The sequence below is a fragment of the Peromyscus maniculatus genome, chromosome 21 (genome assembly GCF_049852395.1).
Source record: "Peromyscus maniculatus bairdii isolate BWxNUB_F1_BW_parent chromosome 21, HU_Pman_BW_mat_3.1, whole genome shotgun sequence".
NCBI classification, from domain to species: Eukaryota; Metazoa; Chordata; class Mammalia; order Rodentia; family Cricetidae; genus Peromyscus; species Peromyscus maniculatus.
Window position 1 is genome coordinate 29928516 of NC_134872.1, and position 27032 is coordinate 29955547.

General features: G+C 39.7%; 1 protein-coding gene across 2 annotated transcripts in view; it reads right to left on the bottom strand.

Annotated features, from left to right (window-relative positions):
• The window catches only part of LOC102905087 (E3 SUMO-protein ligase RanBP2), a 54130-nt gene extending 27848 nt beyond the window's left edge, over positions 1-26282 (bottom strand). For both annotated transcript variants that reach the window (XM_042266065.2, XM_076557227.1), the window contains exons 1-15: positions 26097-26282; positions 18843-18910; positions 17127-17238; positions 15778-15930; positions 12767-12997; positions 12284-12429; positions 9881-10073; positions 7459-7546; positions 5651-5860; positions 3498-3679; positions 3240-3415; positions 2959-3082; positions 1397-1558; positions 1041-1178; positions 814-960 (exon numbers count right to left, since the gene is read on the bottom strand). In XM_042266065.2, coding sequence (XP_042121999.2) covers positions 814-960; positions 1041-1178; positions 1397-1558; positions 2959-3082; positions 3240-3415; positions 3498-3679; positions 5651-5860; positions 7459-7546; positions 9881-10073; positions 12284-12429; positions 12767-12997; positions 15778-15930; positions 17127-17238; positions 18843-18910; positions 26097-26168 — 2202 coding nt within the window. In that variant the 5' untranslated portion in view covers positions 26169-26282. The remainder of the gene's footprint in view (positions 1-813; positions 961-1040; positions 1179-1396; positions 1559-2958; positions 3083-3239; positions 3416-3497; positions 3680-5650; positions 5861-7458; positions 7547-9880; positions 10074-12283; positions 12430-12766; positions 12998-15777; positions 15931-17126; positions 17239-18842; positions 18911-26096) is intronic.
• Between the last annotated feature and the right edge of the window lie 750 nt (positions 26283-27032).

Consider the following 27032-nt stretch of genomic DNA (forward strand, 5'->3'; position numbering starts at 1 on the left):
AAGAACTAGTTATCATATTCATTTTGATTACATGCCAAAATGACAAAATTACTGTCTATATTAGAAACCACTATGTATCTAGATACCAAAGTTTTGGTTTTTTATATTTTTTAGTTAAGTTTTATGGGGTTTTTTTGGGGGGGGGGATGTTATTAATATTCACATGTACATGTGCAGGAATGTGTGCACATATGCACATGTGGAAGCTAGAGTTTGATATGAAATATTTTCTTTGATTACTCCCAACCTTGTATACCAAAGCATGGTCTCTCATTGAACCTGCAGCTTCAGCTAGTCTAACTAGAAAGCTTACTCAAGGGATTGCCTATCATGACCTCCTGAAAATGGGAATCATAGGTGGGTGGTCATGAGCACTTGGAATTTGCTTGAGTGCTGGGTAGCCAATCTTGGACCCTCACGCTTGTACATCAATCTTCCCAGCCCCAACTGACAAGTTTTTGCTAGTGGTGATTTTTAAGAGATACCAAACCTAAGATGAGAAAGTAAACAAAACATTCACACTACACACAAGCCCTGATATATCTAATAAGGGATACTGAAAGATTTAAGAGTTATCAAAAGTCAGTCGGTAGTGGTGAATGCCTTTAATCCCAGTACTCGGGAGTCAGAGCCAGGCGGATCTCTTTGAGTTCCGAGGCCAGCCTGGTCTACAAAGCAAAATCCAGGACAGCAAAATCCAAAGCTACAACAGAGAAACCCTGTCTCGAAAAACCCAAAAAAAAAAAAAAAAAGGTTATAAAACCCGGGCAGTTATCAATACCACTAAACTACAGACAACAACCAACAACTTACTTTCTGAACCACAGAAATATTTGAATCACTGTCATCTAAAATCTTTATCAGGTAGTCCCTAGTCTTTCTCAGATAATTTTTGCATTCTTCTTGTTCTTCAGGAGACAGGGCATCATTTTCAATGTCTTCAGCTTTCCTGTGAAAAATCTACACAAAATAGAATTAGATTTTCAAAGCAAGCAAACAATCAAACAACCAAACCTCAATTCAATTCCTGTATCACTTACCAATGCAAGATTCCAATAAGAAACTACATTTTTAATAGATTCAAAAGCAGTCATGGCATCTTCTATATTTCCATTAACAGCATCCAATATAGCAAAAGTTATGTGTGCGTCTTCTTCATAGTCTCCAATTTCAGATGCCTAAATACATTTAGTGACTGTTAGTTAAACTGCTTCAAGCCCAAATGATTTCCAAAGATTTTATCTAAACAAAATTAACATTTCATTAGTCATAAATTTTGTCAACTACATCATTTAGAACGCAACACCATCACTAAACAGCAAGGCATTTTGCTTAAGTAGCTATCTATATGTGTATAAATTACATATGCAATTAATTCATTAGGGTTCATTATTACCTGAATATCCACACTATGGAAATGTTTAAACAGAGGATCGATAGGTTCAGGAATACTATTCTTCTTTCTGATCATCTTCAACAATGGTAAAACTTTCCTCCAATAATGAACACTTCTGCCTATGTATTCCCGTTGATCATAAAAAGAATTAAGACTGCTGCCCTAAAATAGAAAGTGAGAAGTCCACAACTTCATAAATAGCTTAGAGAAATAATAAAAATTTCAAATCAAAATTAAATGGAATATCAAAAGTTACTGCCTCTACTTGTTGTGAAGTATTATTTTAACTAGGCATTTGATTATGTTGCAGAATTAACTATGTGAAGGTGTGTTACACTTGTTTCTGCCTTTGTTAACAATGTAAAGATGTGTTACTTTTGTTTATGCTATAATTGTTTAATTATGTAAAGATTTGTTGCATTTGTTTCACCTTGCCTGCCTAAGACACCTGATTGGTCTGATAAAGAGCTGAATGGCCAATAGCTAGGCAGAGAAAGAACAGATGAGGCTGGAGGGCAGAGGGAAGAAATAGGAGAAGTCTAGGCTCAAGAGGAACAAGAGAGGGAGGAGAGAATGTGGGATACACCTAGGGCCAGAAGACAGGCAGCCACACGAGAAGTAGTGAAAGTAAGTTATACAAGAAAAGGTAAGCCAGGCGGTGGTGGCGCACGCCTTTGATCCCAGCACTCGGGAGGCAGAGGCAGGCGGATCTCTGTGAGTTCGAGGTCAGCCTCAGCTACAGAGTGAGTTCCAGGACAGGCTCCAAAGCTACACAGAGAAACCCTGTCTCGAAAAACCAAAAAGAAAGGGTAAAAGGCCCCAAGGCAAAAATGTAGATAAAGAGAAACAGGTTAAGTTAAAAAAAACTAGCCAGAAATGAGCCTAAGCTAAGCAGAACATTCAAAACTAATAAGTCTCCTTGTCATGATTTGAGAGCTAGTTGGTGGCCCAAAAGAAAAAGCCTGGCACATCCACTCATGAGTTGGCCCAATTTATTTTTGCGAGCTGCCATTTTTAAAGTGGGCATGTTGACACAAAACTGTAATCTTGGTACTTGGGATGCAGAGGTAATCAGATTAGTAGTTCAAGGTCTTTCTTGGCCTTATTTCAATTTCAAGGCTACATGAAACCCTCTATCACATTCCATCTATAGTTAATCCCCCTAAAACAAAACCTGCCATTTTCAGATAACCAAAATCTGCCCCTGGAAGTAACACTTGTTCAAAAAGCTAAACATCTATATCTATTCTAATATATAGCACATACTAAGTACTAGAAAGTACACTGCTAATTGCTTATGTGTAAATGCATTAACATTATGAAAAAACACTTTGGTTTAAGGCAATGTTCTCTCCCCCACCCCCAAAATGGTGTTTCTCCTAGAACTCACTTCATAAACCAGACTGGCCTTGAACTCACAGAGATCTGCCTGCCTCTGCCTCCCAAGGCAAGCCAATGTTCTGAAACAAAGAAAAAGGAAAGAGAGACAGAGAGAGAAAGAGAAAGAGAGAAAGAGAGGAGAGAAAGAGAAAGGAGAGAAAACCACCCTTCCATGAACTCACTGTTTTCTGAAGACATTGTGCCCAGTGCACAAGTAGAGCAGGGTGAAGGCCATGCTTTTCCTGGCCTCTCAGAGTGTTTATTTCATGCTGAACTAGAAGTCGCAATTTTGCTGACGTTCCAGGTCTAAAACAGTTGAACAGAACTACTTTAAGAAATGCAGTTCAACAACACTTAACATACATGCTAACTGTCACATGACAAATGAAACCTTCACATGAGAATTTAATTAAATCTCTAGTAAAACACAGGCTATAAGTTAAAGGATTATTGTTGTACTTACACTGCCTTTCTGTGAATCAGAGTACAAACTGCATCCCACCAGGATTTCTGTCTTTCTGTACAAAGTTGTCTGCAGACAGGAAGTGGCAAACACAGTGGCTGATAGGAAGTGTGATGAGAATTACACTTCTCCTTTAACTGTAAGTGGCTGGTATATATAACTCCAAGTAAGAATACCTGTTTTATTTTTAAAAACAGTGAGTTAGAAAAACAAATTAAAAGGACTCAAAATATTTAATTAATTATAATCATTGCTTACTTCAAGATCTAAAATACATATTGATTCAGGTGCATTTGTTTCAAGCCTTGAGGTTTCCTGAGGCAAATGATGAAAGAGCTGTTTTAGCCATTTTCGAATTGCTGGTAAGGTAGGAAGTGAATTCCACTGTAAGCCAAGCCAGGTGAGGTGCTGAAGACTCCCATTATGTGCTCGAATGGCACCTGAAACAAAGGGGAAAAACTGACCATCTACAGTACATTTTCTTTGGGTCTTTAGTTTACCAAAACTTAAACAATTAAGGTAACATTAAATTTAATGGGGGGGGAGGGGGGGCGGTGGTGGCACACGCCTTTAATCCCAGCACTTGGGAGGCAGAGCCAGGCAGATCTCTGTGAATTCGAGGCCAGCCTGGTCTACAGAGTAAGATCAGATCCAGGACAGGCACCAAAACTACACAGAGAAACTCTATCTTAAATAAATAAATAAATAAATAAATAAATAAATAAATAAATGAATGAATGAATGAATGAATGAATGAATGAATAATAAATTTAATTACAAGCTGCTTTTGTTTCAAAACTGAGAAATAGAATAGCAAAGATTTCACATTTTTATTGAATACATTCACACTTTATAAATTTTGTTTGTTTTGGTTTGTTTGGGTTTTTCTTTCCTCTTCTCCCCCTCCTCCTCCACAAGGCAAGGTAACAGTCCTGGAGCTCACTTTGTAGACCAGGCTGGCCTTGAACTCACAGAGATCCTAAAGGTGTATGCCACCACTGTCCAGCTTGTTTGGGTTTAGCCCCAGCTGTCCTGGAACTTGCTCTGTGACCTTGAACTCAAGAGATCCACCTGCCTCTGCCTCCTGAGTGCTGGGATTTAAGGAATGTGCCACCACGCCCAGATACACTTTATAAATTTTAATAAGAAAATGTGTAAATGAGAAAGTTCTTTCCAGGCCATCTGAAAAAATAAGACTCATCAATCAATCATTTTAAAAAACAATAAAACAAATCTGACAGAACAATAATGTCTTCTTTATAAAAATTTTGATAAGATTTTCCTTCCAATAAGGAGTCATTAAGTAACAATGGAACACCATTATATTAACTCATGAGCATTGCAAAAAGCATTTTTTTTCTTCTATAAGAAATTTAATACTGAAAATCATATGGGCTTCTGGAAGTAAAGAAAATCCAAGTTTTCTAGAAATGCTAGCATTTTGGCAATCTGCAAGAGACAAAGCTAGTAAGTACTTCTCTGACTCAGTAATTTAGTTAGGAATTAATTTTAAAATATATACTATCTATTAATGAACTTCTCTCACACTTTTCCCTTTTGGGATCGTCACTGCATATCTGTAAAGATGAAGTACTTCAGGCTGTACAAGGACACTAAAAAGATCAGCAGGAATAGGTCATCTACAGTGACTGGGTTCAGTGATTGGGTACAGCGACAAAAGGCTAATGGTACAACTGTTCACATGCGCATTCACTCCAGCAAGGTGGCTGTCACTGCGCTAAAGCTGGACAAAGATCACAAAATAATCCTACAACATTAAGCCAAATCTCACCAAGTAGAAAGACAATGGCAAATACAAGGAAGAAAACAATCGGGAAGATGCAGGAACAGAACCTTACATACATATCACTTTCATTAAAACCTGGCGAAATGAGGCCAGCGTGGTGGAGAACACCTTTAATCTCAGCACTTGAGAGGCAGAGGCAGATGAATCTCTGAGTTCGAGGCCATCTTGTCTACATAGCTAATTCTAGGCCAGGCCAGGCCAAGCAAGACTACATAGTGAGACTGTGTCTCAAAACAAAACAAAAAGACCCTGTTTAAATAAAAAGGTCTCAGCATTATTGTATTAATAGTACCAAAAAAAAAAAAAAAACTGTAAACAAATTGGAAGCTGAATAATACAAAGTATCAAACAAAAATACATACATATGTACATATGTACATACATACATACTATAGGATAGAAAATTCACAAAAGAAGCAAGACATATATAATATAAATAGCAATTTCAAAGAAAAGTTATGTGTCATCTACACTCATACTCTTTAACTTTCATCTCCTGACAAAACAAACCTAGGAAGAATTCAATAAAATATTGAGACTGTGCCTTCCTGGTATAAATGAATTACAATGAAGAATATTTCCTTTGGAAAAGACAACAACTTACCAGTATCATATCTAGCCAAGTCTTCAGGGTCTGGTACTTGTCCATCAAGGTTTCCAATATCATCATTACCAAGGAAAGATCTATCCTTGGATGATGGGCTAGAAAACAGAGCATCACAGAGAGCAGACTGGCCACTTTTATTAGCGAAAGATTCCACAACCTCCTTTAAAAAGTCTTGCTTGCCACGACTTAAATTTAGCAACATGTGCCCTGAAAAACAAAATATTTCCATCATCTTATGATGAAACACCAACTTTATTTACCCCGTTGTCTCTTAATCATTGCACTGAAACCCCCAGGAAGGAAACAACACGGTTATCTCAGACTTCGTTTTCTAGCCCCTGAATCACAGATGGTCAACAAAGATGGTATTTTATATAGAAAACAAACAGAACTCAGGTTTCACAGTATCTGTGTCTACATAAAGTAAAACAAAGGGGAGGAGACAAAATGCATAAAAAATGCTGCAGGAATTAGTGTTTTAGAGAAGTATAGGATTTAAGTGCCCCTCAGAGAACAGCAAGACCGTGCCCTAATACTCTGATCTGACTCGATGATGGGTAAAACTGGCTTTTCAGAGTCTCGCTGTTTTTAAGCAGTTTTAAGGAAGTGCCTATTTCCAGGCTCGACTGATAGAAATTATTTATTCCATAAGTTTGGAGCAATGATTTGTTTCAAGGGCTGGAGAGATAGATGTCTCGGTGGTTAAGAGCACTAGCTGCCAGGCCCAGCAGTGGTGGCGCACGCCTTTAATCCCAGCACTTGAGAGGCAGAGCCAGGCGGATCTCTGAGAGTTCAAGGCCAGCCTGGTCTACAGAGCAAGTTCCAGGACAGGCTCTACACAGAGAAACCCTGTCTCACAGAAAAAAAAAAAAAAAGAAAAGAAAAGAAAAGAAAAACAAAAAAGAGAGAGAACTGGCTGCTCTTCCATGGGTCCTCAGTTCAATTTCCACCAACCACATGATGGCTCACAACCATCTATAATGGGATCTGATGCCCTCTTCTGACAAGCAGGCAAACATGAAAATAAAGCACTAATACACATAAAATAAATAAATTAATTTAAATAAAACAAGGATTTGCTTCATGCCACTGCTTGCATTAAGTACTATTATATACTACACCATGAATGATGAACCTTTAAAAACATACTTTGGGAAATACATATTCACAAAAAAAAACCTACATTTTAAGTAATTCCATTTAGGCAATTAAAGACTCCATCCCCATACAGCAGTTGTTTACAAGCAGTGGTGTTAAATGGTCATTGTGTTTACACACCCAAGATGAATGTTCTAGCACCTAGAGAGAGAGGTTATCTCCACTGGGAAGCTAAGTTAAGTAGGCTCTTATTTTAAAGGATGCAATGGGAATTGGGTTTAACTCAGTGGTAGAGTGCTTGCCTACCAGGTTCAGTCCTCACCCACTCCCCCATATAATGTTTTTTTTTCCTAATCCCTGCCATGCCTACTACCTTTATCTAATATGGCAAAAATAACAAGTAATTATGAAAGATTACCTCTGGATACTAGGAAGGCTTTAACCTAAGAAGCCTAGTAAAAGTTCAGATCTTGGAATGGGAAGATGGCTCAGCTGTTCAGTTAAGGGCACTTGCCACCAAGCCTGAGGACCTAAATTCAATCCCCAGAGCCCACATGGTAGAAGAATCAACTCCCAAGTGATTACAGTATGGGTGCACTATGAGTGAGTGCACACACAACTCATACACACACGAATAAAACACACATAACAAATGTTTTTAAGTTTTGGCCATTTTAGGATATAATCAGTTAAAATATTATTGTTACCTGACTGGCTAAGTCGATCATGGGCCATCATTTCCAATAGATTTTGTCCAGCTTCTCCTTTTATTAATTTAACCTTTGGTCTTGGAATCTGACAATTTTAAAATAAAAATAATATAATTCAATGACAGTCATATTTCTAACAGTCAGATGTTCCTTTCCATACTATTTTTAAATATTGGCCACTTAATGATTAAATTTAATTGGAAAACAGCTGTCAAGCTAGAGATTCATGTAATCTATAAAAAAAAAAAAAACAGTACAAAGATTATTTTTATTAGTGTACAGTAGATACAGCTGAAGAACCTGCTGTGAGTTCAAGGCCTGCCTGGGCTACACATGGACTTCCAAGGACATCAGGGCTATACAAGATCTTGTCAAACACCTACAACCCAATGAACATGGAGATGGCGAGCTGGTGCCTAACTAGAGCCTTCACCCTATGGACTGATATTCACGGTACTGGAAGATACTCTTCACACTACCTAAGGAGAACAGTAAACACCAATGCAGTCGCAAACCCTTCCATCTACGGTGGTGACCTGCCTGCCTGCCGGATGCACTGGTGCAGCAGTGGCTCAAAGCTGGTGGGAGTGACTACCCAATACCTGATGTGACTTAATCCCACTCCTTGAGTTGGACCCATGCCCAATGCTGCTTGGGGAGCCAAAAACCTGAGATTAAATAGGCCAATGACCTAGGAAAAAAACAAATCCTACTGTTCTGCTAAAGAAATAGTGCAATAAAATGACTCCTAACAACATTTTGCTATACTCATAGATCCTTCCTTGCATGGCTCTACTAACAGAGAAGCCATCTTCTACAGCAGATAGGAACAAACACAGAGACCCACAGCCAGACAACATACAGTGAGTCAAAGACCTAGGAACAAAAGAGATGTCTCCATCAAATCTCTTCCCTCAGGACTCGGAACTCTTCGGAAGAGGAGTCAAAAAGAATATAAGAGCCAGATGTAACGAATGAATCAAGGCCTTCTAGACACAACAGGATTGGTGCACACATGAACTCAGAGACTGTGATACATGCACGGGCCTGCATGGGTCTGCACCATATAGGATCCTAGATCCGAGAGTGGGCAAACACCCCATTCCTGAGCCAGAAGCTATCTTCAATTGACTCACTTATTTGCAAATGAAAAATTAGTTTCCTCCAAGGGAATCTCACTGGAGAAACAAACCACTTTTTCCCCCTTTCCAAGACAGGGTTTCTCTGTGTAGCCCTGGCTGTCCTCAAACTCAGATCTACCTCCTAAGTGCTGGGATTAAAGGCTACCTACCACCACTCAGCAAAACAAACTGCTGTTAAGGGTAGGCCCCATGCCCGACAGTAGGCACTAGAGAAACCCCAGAGCATCTTTGGAGGATCTTTATCTTGTAATAGTAAGTCAGAGCAGTTTTTTGTTTCTTTTCCTACCTTACAGGTCCTTTGCATATATATATATATATATAATGGCTTCCAGCTGGGGATTCCTAAGTGTGCAAATGTGTGTCTCCACATTTATACATGTTTCTTATGCTTTTTCTTTGGCTCTTTTTCACTTGGTTTTATCATATTCCAATGTTTTTGTTTTATCTTACTATTATTCCTTAGATGCCTGTTTGCTTTCTAATAAAGACAGAAAGTGTGTGGATCAAGATGGGAAGGAAGATAGGGAGGACCTGGGAAGAGTAGGGAGGGGAAGTGTAATCAGAATATATTGTATAAAAAATATTTTCAATAAAATAAAAAAGACTGTCAAAAGAAACAGAGATGGAGAGGGGGAGGAAGGAGAAAGAGGACAGAAAGTGAAGATAGGAGCAAGGAGCAGGGGTAGATATGGGGAAGAGGGAGGTGGAAACAAAGAGGAAGGGAAGGAGGGAAGAAGAGAAGTGGGAAGAGGAGGGAGGGAGGATATCTGGCCATGGTAACTTTTTAAATCAACCTTGACCCACATTTAAAATTTCATCTTTAGGGGCTGGAGAGATGATTCAGTGGTTCAGAGCACTGGCTGTTCTTGAGGATCTGGTTTCAATTTCCAGCACCCACATGACAGCTCTCAACTGTCTGTAACTCTAGTTCCAAGGGATTCGACACCCTCATACAGACATACATGTAAGCAAAACACTTCATCTTTAATACTATGTTCCTGGATATGGTCAAGCTTATAGATCAAACTCCTCAAAATGGTCTCCAAATAAGTAAGCCCAATATAGACTGTCCACAAGACTGCATCAACACCCCAGCTTCACCAGCCTAAACAGTCTGTTTACCTCGTTACAGTTATTCATCAGACTGACTTTTATCTTAATTTTAACACAATGTTTACTCACATACTTTTATTATCAACTGTGGCGTCGTACCTCTATGAGAAACACAAGAAAGTCTTTCTGAAATGACAGGTGCCTCAAAAACTGGAAAGGCTTACCTGAAATGCTATGAGATAGCACAATGCAGCCAGCTCAGAGAGAGCTCGCCATTGGATGTCGCTGTGCTGACCCATCTTCAGAAGCAGAGAGCCAACATGCATGTAGAAATGGCCTTTAGTTTCTAGGAAAGTAGCTGACAGCTCATCATTTCCACCAACAGAAGATTTCACAGACAGAAGAGCACTATCAAAACTGTAAGATTAAAAGCATAAACAGGTACTCTACACTTACTACCTGTGACTAATCAGTTTTATAACTGAATTCGAAACAAATTACTAAGGCTTATTTTAAACTTCATCCTCCACATTCACACTCCTATTACCCTTCATAGATGAGGCAGCCTAGAGGTTAATCACAGATCAAACACTAGTGGGAATTTTCATCCAGCAGTTACAATACTTCAGTCTTAAATGATATCCTACTCCAAAATAGCTATTAATCACAAAAAAGACACAATTCAAATGAACACTGATAAAATATGAATATTTAACAGTAAATGAGGACAAAACCCAGTTCATAAATTATTTTCACTTTATATTCTAATTAACATTTTGAAATCTAATGATTAATCTCTAGAAGCCTACCACTGTGTAAAGGATTACTCTAAAGCAGCTTATCAAAGAAATCAGAGCAACAGATTTCCTGGCAAATATGTCTGAGGATTTCTATGGATTCTCAAGACCTCTTGGGGTATCCCTAAGCTTAAACCTATTTTGTAGTAATATTAAGAAACAAGAAACGCTTTGCTCTTTATACTCATTTTCTCACACATATATAAATGAATTTTTTTCAGAGACTTCAACATAGGAAACAACATACAGAATGACATAGTTGAGAATCTAGTTGTGTTCAATTAAGATTACAAAAATGTAAACCAATACCTCATTTTCTCAAGCTCTGTTGCTTAAAAAACTCTTATTTTTCATAAACAATGTTATTGTTATGAGCTTATCTGCTTTCATTAATTATTTTTCAACAACCCTTTACTTTCAGTTTATTTTTGTTTTTGTTAAGATGGGTTTTTTTTGGGTGGGGGCGCTTTTCAAAACAGGGTTTCTCTGTGTAGCCCTGGCTGTCCTGGAACTGTAGACCAGGCTGGCCTCAAACTCAGAGATCCTCTTGCTTCTGCCTCCCAATCCACAAAGACCCAACAATCCCTTTTTTTTGGGTGGGGGGGCTTTTCAAGACAAGGGTTTTTCTGTGTAGCCCTGGTCATCCCGGAACTCGCTCTGTAGTATAGGCTGGCCTCAAATTCTGCCTGCCTCTGCCTCCCGAGTGCTGGGACTAAAGGCATAAGCCCACCACTACCTAGCCAATCTTCAAGAAGTCATTCATATTTGGCCCATAAACTCCTATCAGCCCGTCCCTATACAAATCCAAGTGATGTTTTTATAATATGAAATTTGGTCTTTTAAAAAAAAAAAAAGCCAGGCAGTGCTGGGACACACCTTTAATCCCAGCACTCAGGAGGCAGAGGCAGGCAGATCTCTGTGAGTTCCAGAACAGCCAGGAATGTTACTCTCATAAAACCAAAAAAAAAAAAAAAAAAAGTGAGAGAGAGAGAGAAAGTTTATTCATTATATTTGAATTACTTTGTTCCTAAGCAAAAACAATGTTTTCTGAAATAGTAGTGATACTAAATGCTTATACTAGCAAGTCTGAACCTGGCAACTGAACAACAAAGAACTTTGTTACATGGTTTTTACTCAAAATTATCACATTAAAAATAAAATGTGGCCTAGCGGTGGTGCATGCTCCTTTAGTCCCAGCACTCGGGGGTGGGGCAGAGCCAGGAAGATCTCTGTGAGTTCGAAGCCAGCCTGGTCTACAGAGTGAGATCCAGGACAGGCACCAAAACTACAGAGAAACCCTGTCTCAAAAAAAAATAAAAATATAAATAAATAAATAAATAAATAAATAAATAAAATGTGATACACAACACCATTCATTTTGATGTTGTACTATTAAGCATACCAAAACAAAATATTAAGTTGGAAGGCTAATTTTAATAGAGGTACTGTAAGAATTTTCTAGGGAGGGCAATATAAGTCAGAAGGTAAAGGCATTTATAGCAAAGTCTGATAAGCTCATTCCCCAGGACCCATAAAAACAGAACTAAGTTATCCTCTGACATGCACTATGATATGTGACACCACATACATAAGACAATGTAATTTTAAAATTACAAAAAAAAATCCAATTCTCTAAAAATAAGTTGCATATAATTATGTAACACTCCCATAAAAGTAATATTCTTCCAAGTGCTTTATTTTATCAACATAGGTAAATATGAGGAATGCTAATGATGTAAAGAAACCTAGACCAATTATTGCAAAAAAGAAAATCTGTCATTGGCTCCGTGTGTTCCTAGGCACATTCACACTCTCCCAACATCAACCTACCTTTCCAGTAGTTCTCTGCTCTCCTGCACATCTCTGGTGGAAAGTGTAAGCAGCATAAGGTTAGCGTAGGCTACGAGCAAGTCTTTAGTGGTTGCTCTCCAAGTACTTTTGTCAGAATCCAAACCCTGCAGAGACTCCAGATACTCCTATTGTTTAGAAAAACACAGTAAGTTAGAAAACTTGAACAGATTTTGAGAAACTGACCACTGTATGCCTACAAATTCCTTGGCCCATTCTTACTACAACTGTGTAGAAATGACAACTTTTACACTAGCTTTATAAATAAAAACACCAAATACACACAGAAAGAATCACACCAAACTTATTCTCCCAATCTATCCATTTAACTTGAGCTTGGCAAAAATTTCATTTTATAGTTGTGCTCTATCAATGTAAGAAATTTAAATGTTGGAAAACATTTAAATATGAAGAAATGTATAGCAACCACCCATCTAGAAATGCAGAGAAATAGCTTTCACCTACCTTAAGAGTCTGTACAACACATGAATTCCATTCTAAACTTGAACGTAAAGCTGTTTTCCTCTCTGCCTCATGGCAGTGGGCCACAGCATCCTTCAATCTTTTATTTGAACGATAAAGCTCTACTAGTCGGATATTCACATGAACATCATCAGGTCTTGCATAAAGCTCTGACTGAATCAAGTCAAAAAGTTTATTCCATCCATCTTCACCTTTACAATCTAAAAGCTGTTCCTATTTGGGAGAAAAGCCATTAAATGCTAGGTAATAGCTATACAATTTTACATAAGCCATTGGTCCATACATAACCTTCGACTATGACCAGCTCTAGAAAGGTACACTACATAGGTATCATCCCATACATAGTATTAACTCCTTCACAGTTATTTCCAGATGTTAACAACTTTATGTGCAAAGGAGCATTTGACTACTACAGAGGCTGTGATTGTCCATATTCACCTCAGAGACTAGTTAAGACTATTTATTACTGCTTCACATCCCTTTATACCTGTCACAACCAAAAGCCCAGGCCTACCCAATCAATCCTTACCACCAGGATCCTCACCTGCATGTTCTGCATCTCACAGAATGTGACTCAATCACTAAAGCCCAATATCTCACACTGTCCTGCTATCCTCATAATCTTCTCAACACAGTTTCCCCTCTTGATATTAAATGAACAGAGTTATCATAAGAGCCCTCACCAGCTCCTCAAAACAGCTTCCTCTCGTAGCTGGGATTGACTGTTTCTTCACTCCCCAAATCACATGTTCTCCCACACTTTTTGTAATTCTGGGGGGAGTACTTTTCCATCCCTAACAACTATCATTGTAATTAGCAAACGGAACCTAACACTAAATACGTAGTAGCTCAGTTACTCAGTTCTCTAATCATCTCATGCATGGTGATAAATGCTTCACTTCTAAAATCAAGACATTTGTCATTGATACAAGTCTTCAAAGTCTGTTATTTGATCACTCCACCTCTGGCCATGTGTTCTTCCACTTCACTGGAGGCTCAAATACCTTCAGTGCCACATCTAGGAAAAGCTCTTTCAGCACGTTTATATTGCCAAGATATAAATGAATGAATTTACTTTCTTTTCCATCAAGCTAAAATGCAGTGATTCTTAATATTCTCGATTACTGCTTGTTTGCACAAATCCCTTTACCTAATTCCCTTTATCTTTCCTATGAGGATCTCTACCATTCTCGAGGTGCTGACACATAAACAATTGAAACTGGAGGTAGGGCATACTGGGATTTAGGAAATTTCAAATCCAGGCTGATACGACTTTCATGATCTCACACCTCAAACTAGTATTACCTGGAATAAAGTACTATTTTACTTCTAATAAATGCTTATTCTCTACTCCCTAAAAAGACCACATCTTCCTTCACCTCTGATTTTCAACCTATGACCCTGACTTACCTTCACTGAGGAAGCTGAAGCTCTCCTGACATATAAACTCGAGTTTACTTTACCTACAAACTCATCTTCTACCTTTGCCTTCCAAACCCCAAACCCTCCAGTAGCAATCGATGTATTTCCTAACCTCCTCCATCAATCTCTCTCCTTCTGGGTCATTTCCAAACACTTAGGGCTAGTTTCTTTTATCTGCAAAAAGCAGCCCTGGCCTTTGATTATATAAGAAATACTAAATTTTAAAAAAAAAAAAAGTCGAAAAAAAAGTCGAAAAAAAAAAAAAGTATTTTAACGGAACGTTATGGTATCTCTTTCAAATTAAGTGAAAAAGTGTTAAAACTTCTAAAGAAACATGTAGCAGCATAGTGGCACACACTTTTAATCCCAGCACTCAGGAGGCAGAGGTAGGTGGATCTCTTGAGTCTGAGGCAGCCTGGTCTACAATGAGAGTTCCAGGACAACCAGAGCTATACAGAGAAATCCTGTCTCCAGGGGGTGGGGGTGGGGTGGAAAACAAAAAAGCATATATAATAGTATTAAAAGGAACCAGCTTTAAAAAAATTATATATATATATATGCATTTATAGTTCATTTAATCTTGTACAATGTATGCATATATCTATATCTATACATGAAATATTTTCTCCAAGAGTTGCTTAGTGAGCTGTCTATACTCAGTAAAGAATAACAAGCGGCACACTTTTAATCCTAGTACTCTGGAGGCTTAGACAGGAGGGCCATGAGTTTGGGGCCAGTCTAGGATACATAAGTAAGACTGTCAAAAACAAAAAAATGTAACAGTCAAAGCTGGGTATAGTAATGCGCCCTTATAATCCCAGAACTAGGGGCCAGCCTGGACTTCCCTCAAACAAACCACACAAACAAAATAGAAACATGAATTTTCTAACATTTTTAGTAATTATTCTGAATAAACTGTCTTTTTATTTTCTGTTGAAAACCTCACATTTCCAGTTTTTAGAACACATTTCTTTCTGCAGTTCTGAGACAAAGTCACATTACATAGCCTTGGCTGGCTTGAAACTTGCTGTTACCAGGCTAGGCTTGGAATCACAAAGATCTACACACACTCCTCTGCTTGCCAAGTGCTGGGACCAAAGACATACACTGCCATGACAAGCTAGAACACATTTCTTTCTAGTCGTTTTAAGCTTTCAACCTGTACATAATTATGTAACAAAGCAAAATTTTATGCCAGAATTTCATTTACCTTAGCTACACACATGCACACACACAAATCTCATCTCCATTAATCACAAAATGATACACTCTACCATACCAACTACACTGTACAAAATGATGAAACTGTAAAAAAAAAAAAAATCACTAAAATATTATTCCAGGAGAGTAACTGAGATATCATTTGTAAAGTATTATGCTGCCTAGTAAGACAACACTCAGAAAGGTTTTAAAGGAATTATTTAAAGATTATTAAAGAAAGCATGAATGTGCCCCTCTGTTAAGTTTATTACTGAAAAATATTTAAGTACTTCATTTTAGTACTTCAAAGTACTAAAAATGGTTGCATCTTAGTTTTCGCCATTTGTATGTTGCTTGGATTGTGACTTTACCTTTAGCTTATAAACAGCAGGACTTCCTGGGAAAAGTTTGGCTGCTCTTTCAACCCAGTATTTTGCTCTTCCATCTGTCACGTCATTTTTACAAAGCAATTCTGCAATCTTTAACACAAGATCTTTTTGTGTTGGGTTTAATTCCACTGAACGCTGATGACAGGAAAAAAAATATCAAAAACAGAAATTATAAATTGTACAGAGGTAGAAGTACATACAATCATCTAAAAAAATTACTATATATATTAAATAGTATTTTCCTATTTTCAAAGATTTAAAAAAAATTTAATGATATGTATGTGTACCGGTTGTGTGCACATATGCATGTACATGAATGTAGATACTCAAAGGAGGCCAAAGAAGGTGTCAGTTCCCCTAGAACTTGAATTACAGGTAGCTGCAAGCTGTTCCATGTGGGTGATGGGAACTGAGCTCAGTACAAGAGCAGTAAGCACTCTTAACCTGCACAGCTTTAAAAACCCTATTCCTAAACGACCTTATTTGAAAGCTGTTAAAGCATCAATATTCTTCATGGAGAGGATGTGGTATCAGACACCTTTCATCTCAGCACTCAGGAGGATCTCTGTGAGTCTGAGGCTAGCTTGGTCTACACAGCAAGTTCTAGAACACCCAGTACTATATAAAATGCCCTCAAAAGACAAAACAAAAACAAATTTTTGTGACAGTAAATCAAATAAATTTTGCATTACTTGGGCAAATTTTTTAAAACTGCATGAGATCATTCTCTCTGACCATTTTCGGATTTTCCTTAGTTACATTTTTATTTACTTTGTTTCCAGGGTTGTAGGTACTCCTGTACCAGGGCACACCACTTGAAGTCATAGGACACTCCCTCTTTCCACCTTGTAGGTTGCAGGAATCAAACTCAGGTGATCAGGCTCGGGCATCTTTACCAGCTGGGTCATCTCCCCAGTCAACACTTAAATTTTATGTGGCTTAAATATTCAAAATTTTAAATGTGTTCCAAGCTAAGCCACTTAATAGTATTAATGCTTATTTTCACTACACTGATAAAATTAATATGAATTATTTATTATATACCATGGGCATCACCTGTAAGGTTGTGCAAAGGTTATACTTTTTTTAAAATATGTACCAGTTTTTAGCCTGCATGTATGTCTGTGTACCATGCAGGTACACAGTGGGCCTGGTGTCCAGGGAGGCCAGAAGAGGACATCAGATCCCTTGGAACAGGAATTAAAATGGCTGTATGCCACCTTGTGGGTGCTGGGAATGAACCCCAGGTTCTCTGGAAGAGCAGCCCACGCTCCTCACTGCTGAGCCAGCTCTCCAGCCTCACACAGGCTACACTGTAACCCTATAATTACCTTGTAACATTCAACAGCTTTGTCTGTGTTGTCTTCTACTTCATAAAGAAGACCCAAAAATCTGTGGGCTTTAGGGTCCCTCTCTTGCACATTAATATATGTAGAAATGTATCTGTTTTAAAATACAAGAATAATAGATTAAACATGTTTTAAAATACAAAATTAATCTTCAGATCATTAAACTTACAACACTACTGAAATACTGACAGAAGAGTACATCCTAAAAAAAGCAACCATCCAATTAGTCTATTGTAGTTCAATTACCGGCTACTATTGTTTATTTAACATGGAGTCCCAAAATAGTCACTGCAAAGCAGCGAACAATCAGACAGAGCTAACAACATATTTACTCATTTTACAATTTTACTCAAGATGTATTTACTTGTCCTCTGCAGGAGCAGCTGAGTACTCTTAACCAATAAAGTCATCTCTCCGGCCCTCATTACTAGAAAGTGCTACATTTGCCAAATGATTTTTCTTCTGCTACCTACAAGAAATGAATGCATAAACTGTTTTTTCTTCCTGATCATTTAGTTAAAGCACTAAATAGTTTCACATAAAAATAAGCAAAATGATTATAATCTACAAACTGCAATGCAAAATTTTAAAGAGTGAATGTATAACACTAAAAGTTTCCCAAACAAAGAGAGTATATTTACCTTTTAAACAAGAAAATCCTCTCTAAGTACTATACTCAGTCAAATCTGAGAAGAAAAATTGACTTGACTAACCAAACAGAACTAATTCTCTTCTTTTTCCATCCTTCACTTGGGAGGGAATGTGGATACTGTGGTGGACACATGGAAGTCGGGGGACAATTTGTAATTGGTTCTCTCCTTCTACCATATGGGTTTCAAGAGCCCAGCTGAGGTCATCAGGCTGGTGGCAAGCTCCTTTAACCCCTAAGACATCTCACCAGCCCCTAATTTCTATTTCTTGTGTCAAGCAATATTAAATCAAGTAATGACAAAAATAAGCTATCGTCTAGGTGCGTTAGTTAACAATGTGAGAGACCAAAACTAAGGAAGAAAACAAATTAACAAGAACAACAGTTAACCACCTCAGTGCTGCAGCCAACAGAAGATATTACCGGACGCGACACACCCCACCCCACCCCACCCCCGGGGAGAGGCTGCTCTGGCGAGACCCAGAGGCCCTGCTCATACATAAAATCCAGAGACAAATGACTAAATGTGATTCTAGAACTGTCTAGGAAAACCAGGGTTCCAGCCTTTCTCACTGTCCCCAATTCCCATCACTGCTTTTGATAATCTGTATCCCTTTTAACTTCCTCCTCTAAGCTACTCCCAGTAAGGAAAGTAGAACCAGCCAGTCTCCTGTCTGGGCAGTAAGACAGCAACTACTGAGCTGTCAGGCTGGCTCTTTCCTGGCCACATGAAGTCTGTGCTTGTTGCTTCTCTCCAGCTAACTGAAGCACCAGACATTTAACCAGGAAGAAATCAACATACAGAAATGATCTCTTTCATGCTACCCAAGGGCAATTTTAGAAACAGTGTTTTAAGACAAATAATTCTGCACTAGATATAAACAGAAGATACAAATAGGTAAGAAATACTCATTAGAGGTTCTATCTAACAAGTGTCTCAGAGCGATAAATCCCTTATACCAGGACACACTTAAATAAAAATGTATTCTCTAGCAGTTCTTCCTATTACAAGGATGAAAAATTAAAACCTATTTCCAGGTGGTACTTACTTTTTAGCAAGATCATATTCTTTAGCTTCATAGTACAGCTTTGCAAAATAGAATCCTTTCATTGACTTCTAAAAAGGAATTGAGTGGTTTTACTGTTCACATTTTGAAATATTGCACAACTTTTTCAAAGGACAAAAAATGCCCTAATAAGTTTAATATGAATTTTTTCATATAAAAAGTAAAAATGTTGCCTAAACATGCACATATATTCTAAGAGTTAATGAATGGCTCCAAATTTTATCAATTTCATAAAAAATGAATTCAAGAATATTTAAAACAGACATCAGAAGTTACAATTCAAAGCAGGCGATGTAGTTCACACCTACAGTCCCAAGCACTCAGGAAGTAGAAGCAAGAGGATCCGGAGTTCAAGGCCATCCTAAGGTATATCACACTCACACATTGAGCACTCTCTCTCTCTCTCTCTCTCTCACTCTCTCTCTCTCTCTCACACACACACACACACACACACACACACACACACACACACACACACAAGTTTACTCAGAAGCTGGGGACCCCTTAGCCATGTGTTACCCAGCTTACTATGTTCTGCTTTCCTGGCATTACTTTACAGATAAGTACATAGAAACCAGCTTTTCTGGGGAAAGGGACATACACGAAACCTCTCCTTTCCTATCCTGTGTAAGAGACCTTCTTGGGAAAGCCCATTAAGGTTCTGGACATTCCTGGTCAATGTACTATTTTCTTTAAGGACCAGTATTTAAAAGGTTGAAATAAAATTTGATATTTTGCTTTGTTTTTGGAAACAGGGTTAGCCTCAGCTGGCCTGGTACGTGATATGTAGAACCAGGACACCCTCAAAGTCCACTTGCCTCTGCCTCCCAAGTGCTGGGATTACAGGTGTGTGCCACACCGACTTTGAAGTAAATCTGAAATCTTCAAATAAACCCATTTCATACCCTGGATATTTACTACCATAAACTGCCAAGTCCAGAATACGGCTCCCACTATATATGGTCTAGGAGAAATGGCTGAGTGGCTAAGATCAGCACCCACACGGCAGCTCTCCCCCTCTGTCACTCCAGTTCCGGGGATCCAACACCCTCCTCTGACCTCCAAGGGCACCAAGCACACGGGTGGTGTACACACACACACACACACACACACACACACACACACACACACACACACACACACACACACGAGCAAAACACTCATACACATAAACTAAAAGTAGCCAGTGGCTTTGGACACTCAATATTGCCGGAGACGTTTGTTTTGAAGGGGGAGGTGATCTTCCTGTGTGTTCTTCCTCTTTCTGTGACGGACAATTTAGCTCTCTTTGGACTGTTACTAACAGAACTGGTTCAGACATTCGTGAGACCTATTAGCTTTACTCTGCTACTAACAAGCTGTTTCGGTAATTATCCTTCAAAAAGTGGGTTTGGGAACTAAAGTGAAGTTTCTGGTGTCTGAGCTAACGAACTTAAACCAGTATAAATTCTGATACTTAGGATGCTAGTATCAGAACATTCTAGCAGACAGAAGGCGTCAAAGAACACCTAGGACACAGCACTACTTCACACAGCGAGTCTCCCCTGGTCTTCTGACTCAGGCAGGACACTGCCAGTGTAACTACCACAATATCTGCTGATGTCCTTAATAGCAGTGACCAAATCCTAACTGTTCTTATTGTTTCTGTACATGTTTATCTATCCCTTCAAGTGTAGGGTACACTTAGGTAGGATCCTCGCTGCTAGATTCCAACCACTGAACTGAGGGTGGCAGGTACTCAATATATACTGAAGTACAAATCTGCAGTCATGATTTCCTTGGATGAATTTCGAAAACAGTTTAAAAATTATAAAAATGGCCGGGCGGTGGTGGCGCACGCCTTTAATCCCAGCACTCGGGAGGGAGAGGCAGGCGGATCTCTGTGAGTTCGAGGCCAGCTTGGTCTCCAAAGCAAGTTCCAGGAAAGGCGCAAAGCTACACAGAGAAACTCTGTCTCAAAAAAAACCAAAAGAAAAAAAAAAGAAACATAAACAAAAAAAAAAAAATTACAAAAATATATTCTTTTCCTTATATTACCTACTTTCCTCCATAAAGTTTGTAACCATTTGTTCTATTCAGTATTAGAATGTCTAAGAACTGAGGTTTTGTTTTTTTTTTCATTTCTTTAATCTCTGCTTATTTAGCACGCAGAAAGGAATCACCTCTTGTATTAAGACCCCATTTTTTTATGGTTTTTGAGGCATAATCAAATATTAAATAGTATACATTCTCAATAAACTTTCATCATCACCAGTTTTGTAACCGGAAAATGATATGAACTAATCCTTAAGGATTTTGGGGGGGGGGGGGGGAATAAACCTTGAACTGCTGATCCTTCTGCCTCTCCCTCCTCCTGGATGCTTAGACCACAAGTGTGAGCTACTATGCCCAATCTTAGTTGGTTTTTGGCAACCAAAGCCGGGGTCGTGATGCTGGACAAGCATTCTTAGAACTTAGTTACAGCCCACACCCTTCCTTAGGGGCTCTTTAACCCCACGGATACTTAAGGTTATCTTGAAATGTTTCCAGTTGCCAATTGTTTCAGTGTTCAATGTATTTACCAAACAAGACTGACTGTTTAAGTAATGTTTTCTTTGCTGTTTACTCTTTAGTGGTTACATGCTAAAAAAGGCCATTCTCACTTGAGATTCATAAAATTTTCATCCCTATATTCCTTCAGAGTTTCTAAAATTACTTTGAAATCTAACGCTTATTTTTGTAAGCAGTATACATTGGATCCTGTTTCTAAAAAGTCACTAACCAACTATTAATTTTCGAGCAATACCTATTAAATAACCCACCCATTAAACACCCAATTCTGTTCTCCATCCATTTGGAAAGTAACACAATTTCTATGTGTGATACAATCTGGTTTGTTTATAAGCCATGTTCTCGCTCTAGCACAAGCTGACCAGAAATGCTACTGTAGCCCAGGCTGCAGATGAACTCAGTGATTCTCCTAGCTAAGCTTCCAAAGTGCTGAGATTAAAGATATGAGCCACTGGGGCTGGGGAGATAGCTCAGGGGTCAAGAGCACTTGTTGCTCTTCCATAGGACCCTGGTTCGATTCCCAGCACCCATATGGCAGCTCACAACGTAACTTGGGGATCTGATGCCTTCTTCTGGATTCTACAGGCACTGAATACACATGCTGCACAGACATACATGCAGGCAAAACACCCACACATATAAAATAAATAATAATTTTTTAAAAGGTATGAACCATCATGCCCAGCTTTTATGTATTATAGTCTTAATTTTAATACCTTTCTGTTACTCCACTTTACAAAGATTTACAAGATATTTGAAATTTGAGCACAAGACAGTAGCAAGCTAAACATTACTTTCAAATTATTTTTATGATTTATTCATTTTATATGTAGGAGTGTTTCTTCTGCATATAGGTTATGTACACCACATACATGACTAATGCTGGAGATCAGAAAAGGGTGTTGTGCTGGGTGGTGGCGGCGCACGTCTTTAATCCCAGCACTCGGGAGGCAGAGCCAGGAGGATCTCTGTGAGTTCAAGGCCAGCCTGGGCTACCAAGTGAGTTCCAGGAAAGGTGCAAAGCTATACAGAGAAATCCTGTCTCAAAAAACCAAAAGAAAAGGGTGTTGTATCCCCTGGAACTCAAATTATGAGGACACCGTGTGGTTAACTGCACTTAACCTGGGTCCTCTGCAAGAGCAATAAGTGCCCTTAACCTCTAAGCCTTCTCTATAGCCCCTTAAATTCTTAACTAAGTCAGACTAAGTTATAATTCAGTATTATCTTTAGTTATGCAAAAAACATACAACACGGGGGGGGGGGGGGGTGGCTCATGCCTTTGATCCAGCCCTCGGGAGGCAGAGGCAGGCGGATCTTTGTGAGTTCGAGGCCAGCCTGGTCTACAGAGCGAGATCCAGGAACGGCGCAAAGCTACACAGAGAAACCTGTCTTGAAAAACAAAATAACAAAATAACAAAAAGAAACATACAACACTATACAAACGATGTGTGTGTGTGTGTGTGTGTGTGACAGGTAGCGCTTTTGCAAGTTCATTAGAAGGACATGTAGAGGAGAAATGTTGCTAATATAAATTTGTACATGAGCATCATATTGAAGATAACTGGGGCTGGAGAGATGGCTCAGTGGTTAAGAGCTCTCTGGCTACTCTTTCAAAGGATCTAGGTTTGATTCTCAGTATCCACATGGCAGCTCACAACCATCTGTAACTCCAGTGCCAGGGGATCTGATGCCTTCTTCTGGCCTCCTCAGGCACAGGCACACACATGATACATAGACACAGGCAAAACACTGATACACATAAAAATAAACTTTAAAACTGTTTAAAGATTTAAGATAATTAGAGCGGGCAACATGGCTTCAGTGGGTCAAGGCACCTTGCCATCAAGGCCGAAGACTTAAATCCCATCCCTAGGCCCCGCATGGCAGAAGAGAACCAACTCGAGCCAACTTTCCTTTGACTTCCACAAGTGCACTCACACACACACACACACACACACACACACACACACACACACACACGCCCACAAAATGAAATGCAGGGGGATAGTAAGTTTAAAGCATTAATAAAAAAACATAGAAACTGAAACCCCATAAACTGACAGCAGGAATCTAAGTACAGTCACTATAGAAAAGAGTTTGAGATTTCCTCAGAAAACACCAATTAACATATAGCCTAATAATTATTTCTTAGTGTGAACTCAAGGAATTAAGAGCAAGCACTATTTTGATGTTGTTGTCTGCTACATTGTATGTATTGGGCAAAAGATATAAACAACTGAAGTGTCAATCAACAGTAAATGAAAAAACAAAATGTGGCATACCTAAGATACTACTACTCAGCCATTAAAAAGGGATAAGACTCTTAACACCTGTTACAACATCGATGACCCCGAAAAGACACTAAGTGAAATGAACTAGACACAAAAGGGCAAATATAATATCCTACAAACATGAAATAACAATAATGACCAAATTCGTAAAATACAGGTCACCAGGAGCACAGGAAAGAAGGGCCTGTAGCATTATTTCTTACTGGGTACAGAACTTGCTTGGCATAATTTTTTTAAAAATACAAAAGGTTTGGGAATAAGGGTTTTGGTTGAACAACACACAGTAAATGTTAATGCTGCAAAAGTGAACAATGAATGAAACTAGTTAAAATGACAAACTTTCGGGCTGGAGAGATGGCTCAGAGGTTAAGAGCACTGACTGCTCTTCAGGAGGATCCAGGTTCAATTCCCCGCACCCACATGGCAGCTCACAACTGTCTGTAACTCTAATATAGAACCTGACACCCATGGCAAAACATCAATGCACATAAAATAAAAATAATAATTTAAAAAAATGACAAACTTTCTTATAGCTGTTATTATCCAAGTTGGTCACTAACCAACCCAAACAATCTTAGATCAAAAAGTCATTTTAAAAAAATATGTTGGTAGCTGGGCATGGTGCACACACCTTCAATCCCAGCACTCAGGAGGATCTCTGAGTTCTAGGCCAGCCTGATCTACATAGTCCCAGGACAGCCAGAGCTACATAATAGAGAGCCTGCCTCGAAAACCAAACAAACAACAACAAAAAAACATCGGAACTGAATACATAGAGACTTTTCCTAACATAATTTAACAGCTACTTACACAGTGTTAAGTACTATTAGTTGAGTATGCCTTATCTGAAATGCTTGGCATTTTTAGATTTCAGGGTCTTTGAATTTGTTTTTATTATTGTTTTATTTGGTTTTGTTGTTATTGTTTTCAGATTTTTAAAGCATATTATTTTCAAGCATATGAGATATCCTGGTGACAAGACTCAAGTCTAAATATAAATACATTTGTTTAATGCAAACGTTATACACAGAAACCTGACGGTACTTTCATTAGGTAATTTCTTTGCCCTGAAATTTTGATTTTGACCCATCAAATTTCCCACTTGTAGCATACTAGCACTAAATGAACTAGAAATTTTTTAAGATCACTTTCGATTCTCATTTTGGTGGGCTAGATTTATTGAACTGGATTATTTAACCCGTTCAACTATCTAAGAAAAGATTTAAAGCAACAAAAAACTATTCCATTTACATAAGGGACTTGTACATCCATGAATTTTTGTATATGTGATCATAACAACTCAATTAGAGACAACTCAATTTTTTAGAATTTTAAAAAATAGCTGAATTGAAGCCGGGCGGTGGTGGCGCACGCCTTTAATCCCAGCACTCGGAGGCAGAGCCAGGTGGATCTCTGTGAGTTCCACCAGCCTGGTCTACAGAGCGAGATCCAGGACAGGCACCAAAACTACACAGAGAAACCCTGTCTCAAAAAACCAAAAAAAAAAAAAGCAATAGATAAAAATTGAGGCTCACTGTATTTCAAGCTTTGCCCTAAATGTTTAACATGGATCAAAAACTACGTTTTTATTGATGAAGTCTACACCGTACCAAATTCAGATTTACGAATGGCAGAAGTTGACTGTTCAACCCCAGAAAAACTGACTCTAGATCCTCTGTACATCTCTCTCCACCGGCAAACACTCTTGAAGAATCAAAAATAAATATAACACATTAATGATTTCAAAATTAGAAGAAAAAAAAAAACACACACACACACACACACACAGAACATGGTTTGGGGAAACGCTGGCAATGTTAAAAGCATAGCAATCACTGTCTGTAAGAAACTGTAAATTCCTGACCTTCTGCCTTTAAATTAAAAAAAAAACTTTAAGAGAGCCGAGAATAGCCGCTTCCAAAAGAGGTTTGGGGAAGGGAATGTAAAGAGTGGGGCACAGCAAGGGGAGACTCGAATTAAGGGCCTTCCGTGTGATTTGTGCTGACGCGCCCTCGCCAATGTGGCTGTTCGTCCGCTCCACGTCCACGGAGCCACCTCCCCACACAACGGTAAAAAGCCCACCGCCGAGCGGCGTCAACCTCCCGGGGAGACGCCGCCTCCGTCGCAGGATCGGAGCCATCCCGGAGACCGGAGGCGCCTGCCGGACGAGCCCCCGAACCGCGCGCCCCAAGCCGGCCCTATCACGCCGAGACCGAGGAAAGCAGGCCGGAGCGGGCCCGCGGCCCGCCACGAAGAGGAAACGCAGGCGGCCGCGGTCCCCCCCACGCCTCCGGGGCTCAGCAGCGCCACGCCACGCCGCCCGCGGCCGCCTCCGCTCCAGCCGGAGCCGAGGCCGCCGGGAGCCATGACGCCGGCCCTGGCCGGACTTGCTCACCTCTCGGGGCGACGGGGCGGAGCCCTGCACCGAGGCGATGTACCGCTCCACCTCGGCCTTGCTGCGCCGCATCGCGCCGCCGACCAGGCTCCCCCGGAGCGGGAAGCCAGCTCGAGGGGCCTAGAGCCGCGACTGTCTCCAGGAGGTGAAGCGCCGAACACCGGTGACGCAGCTCCGTCGCGAGCGGGCGGGAGGGGGGGGGCGGCGCGTGCGACCTGCGTCATCGCTGCGCGCCACGCTGCGGCCTGACGCTCCTGTCGGCTGCCTCCCGCCTTCGGACCACGTTACCTTTTTTTTTTTTCCCCCCTAAACGAATGTGACTAACTCCCTTCCCCAAGAGGGGGGGGGGGAGGGATCTTTATATATTTCATTAGTGGTACGTCGTAAAGCGGACCCCAAATGGCAGGGCTGCTGGCAGTGCCCTCAGAATCCGACGTTTTTGGTGCTTCATGTAGTCGAAAGCTTGAAAGTTGATTTCCTTTAAACAGACAGACTTCATCATCGCCTCTGGTTTCAGTAGGAAAAATGGTTAATACTGGACCATGACTTTATGCTTGGATACACCGGAGGTGAAATATTAGCGTTGCATGGTGAGATGCACTGTGCCTGGGGTAATTGACCGTTAGGGGCAGAGGAGGGAAGTGGATTTCCTGACAAACAGAAACCAAGCATCATGAGGTTTCTGACCAATGCTGAATTTAGGTTTCTGTTTCCCGGGAAAGAATCTGGGCAGCGGGCCATCTAAGACATTGTCAGCAGCACTGCCGTTTGGGGGGTCCTGTTTTGTGACTTAACAATTAGCAGAACAGGTTATATTAGAATATATAATGATCTCTTCGTACTGGTGAGATGGCTCTGCAGTTGGGAGCGCTTGCTGCTCCTAGGAAGGACCCAAGTTCAGCTCCCAGCACCGGCGTCTGGCTGCTGACAACCACC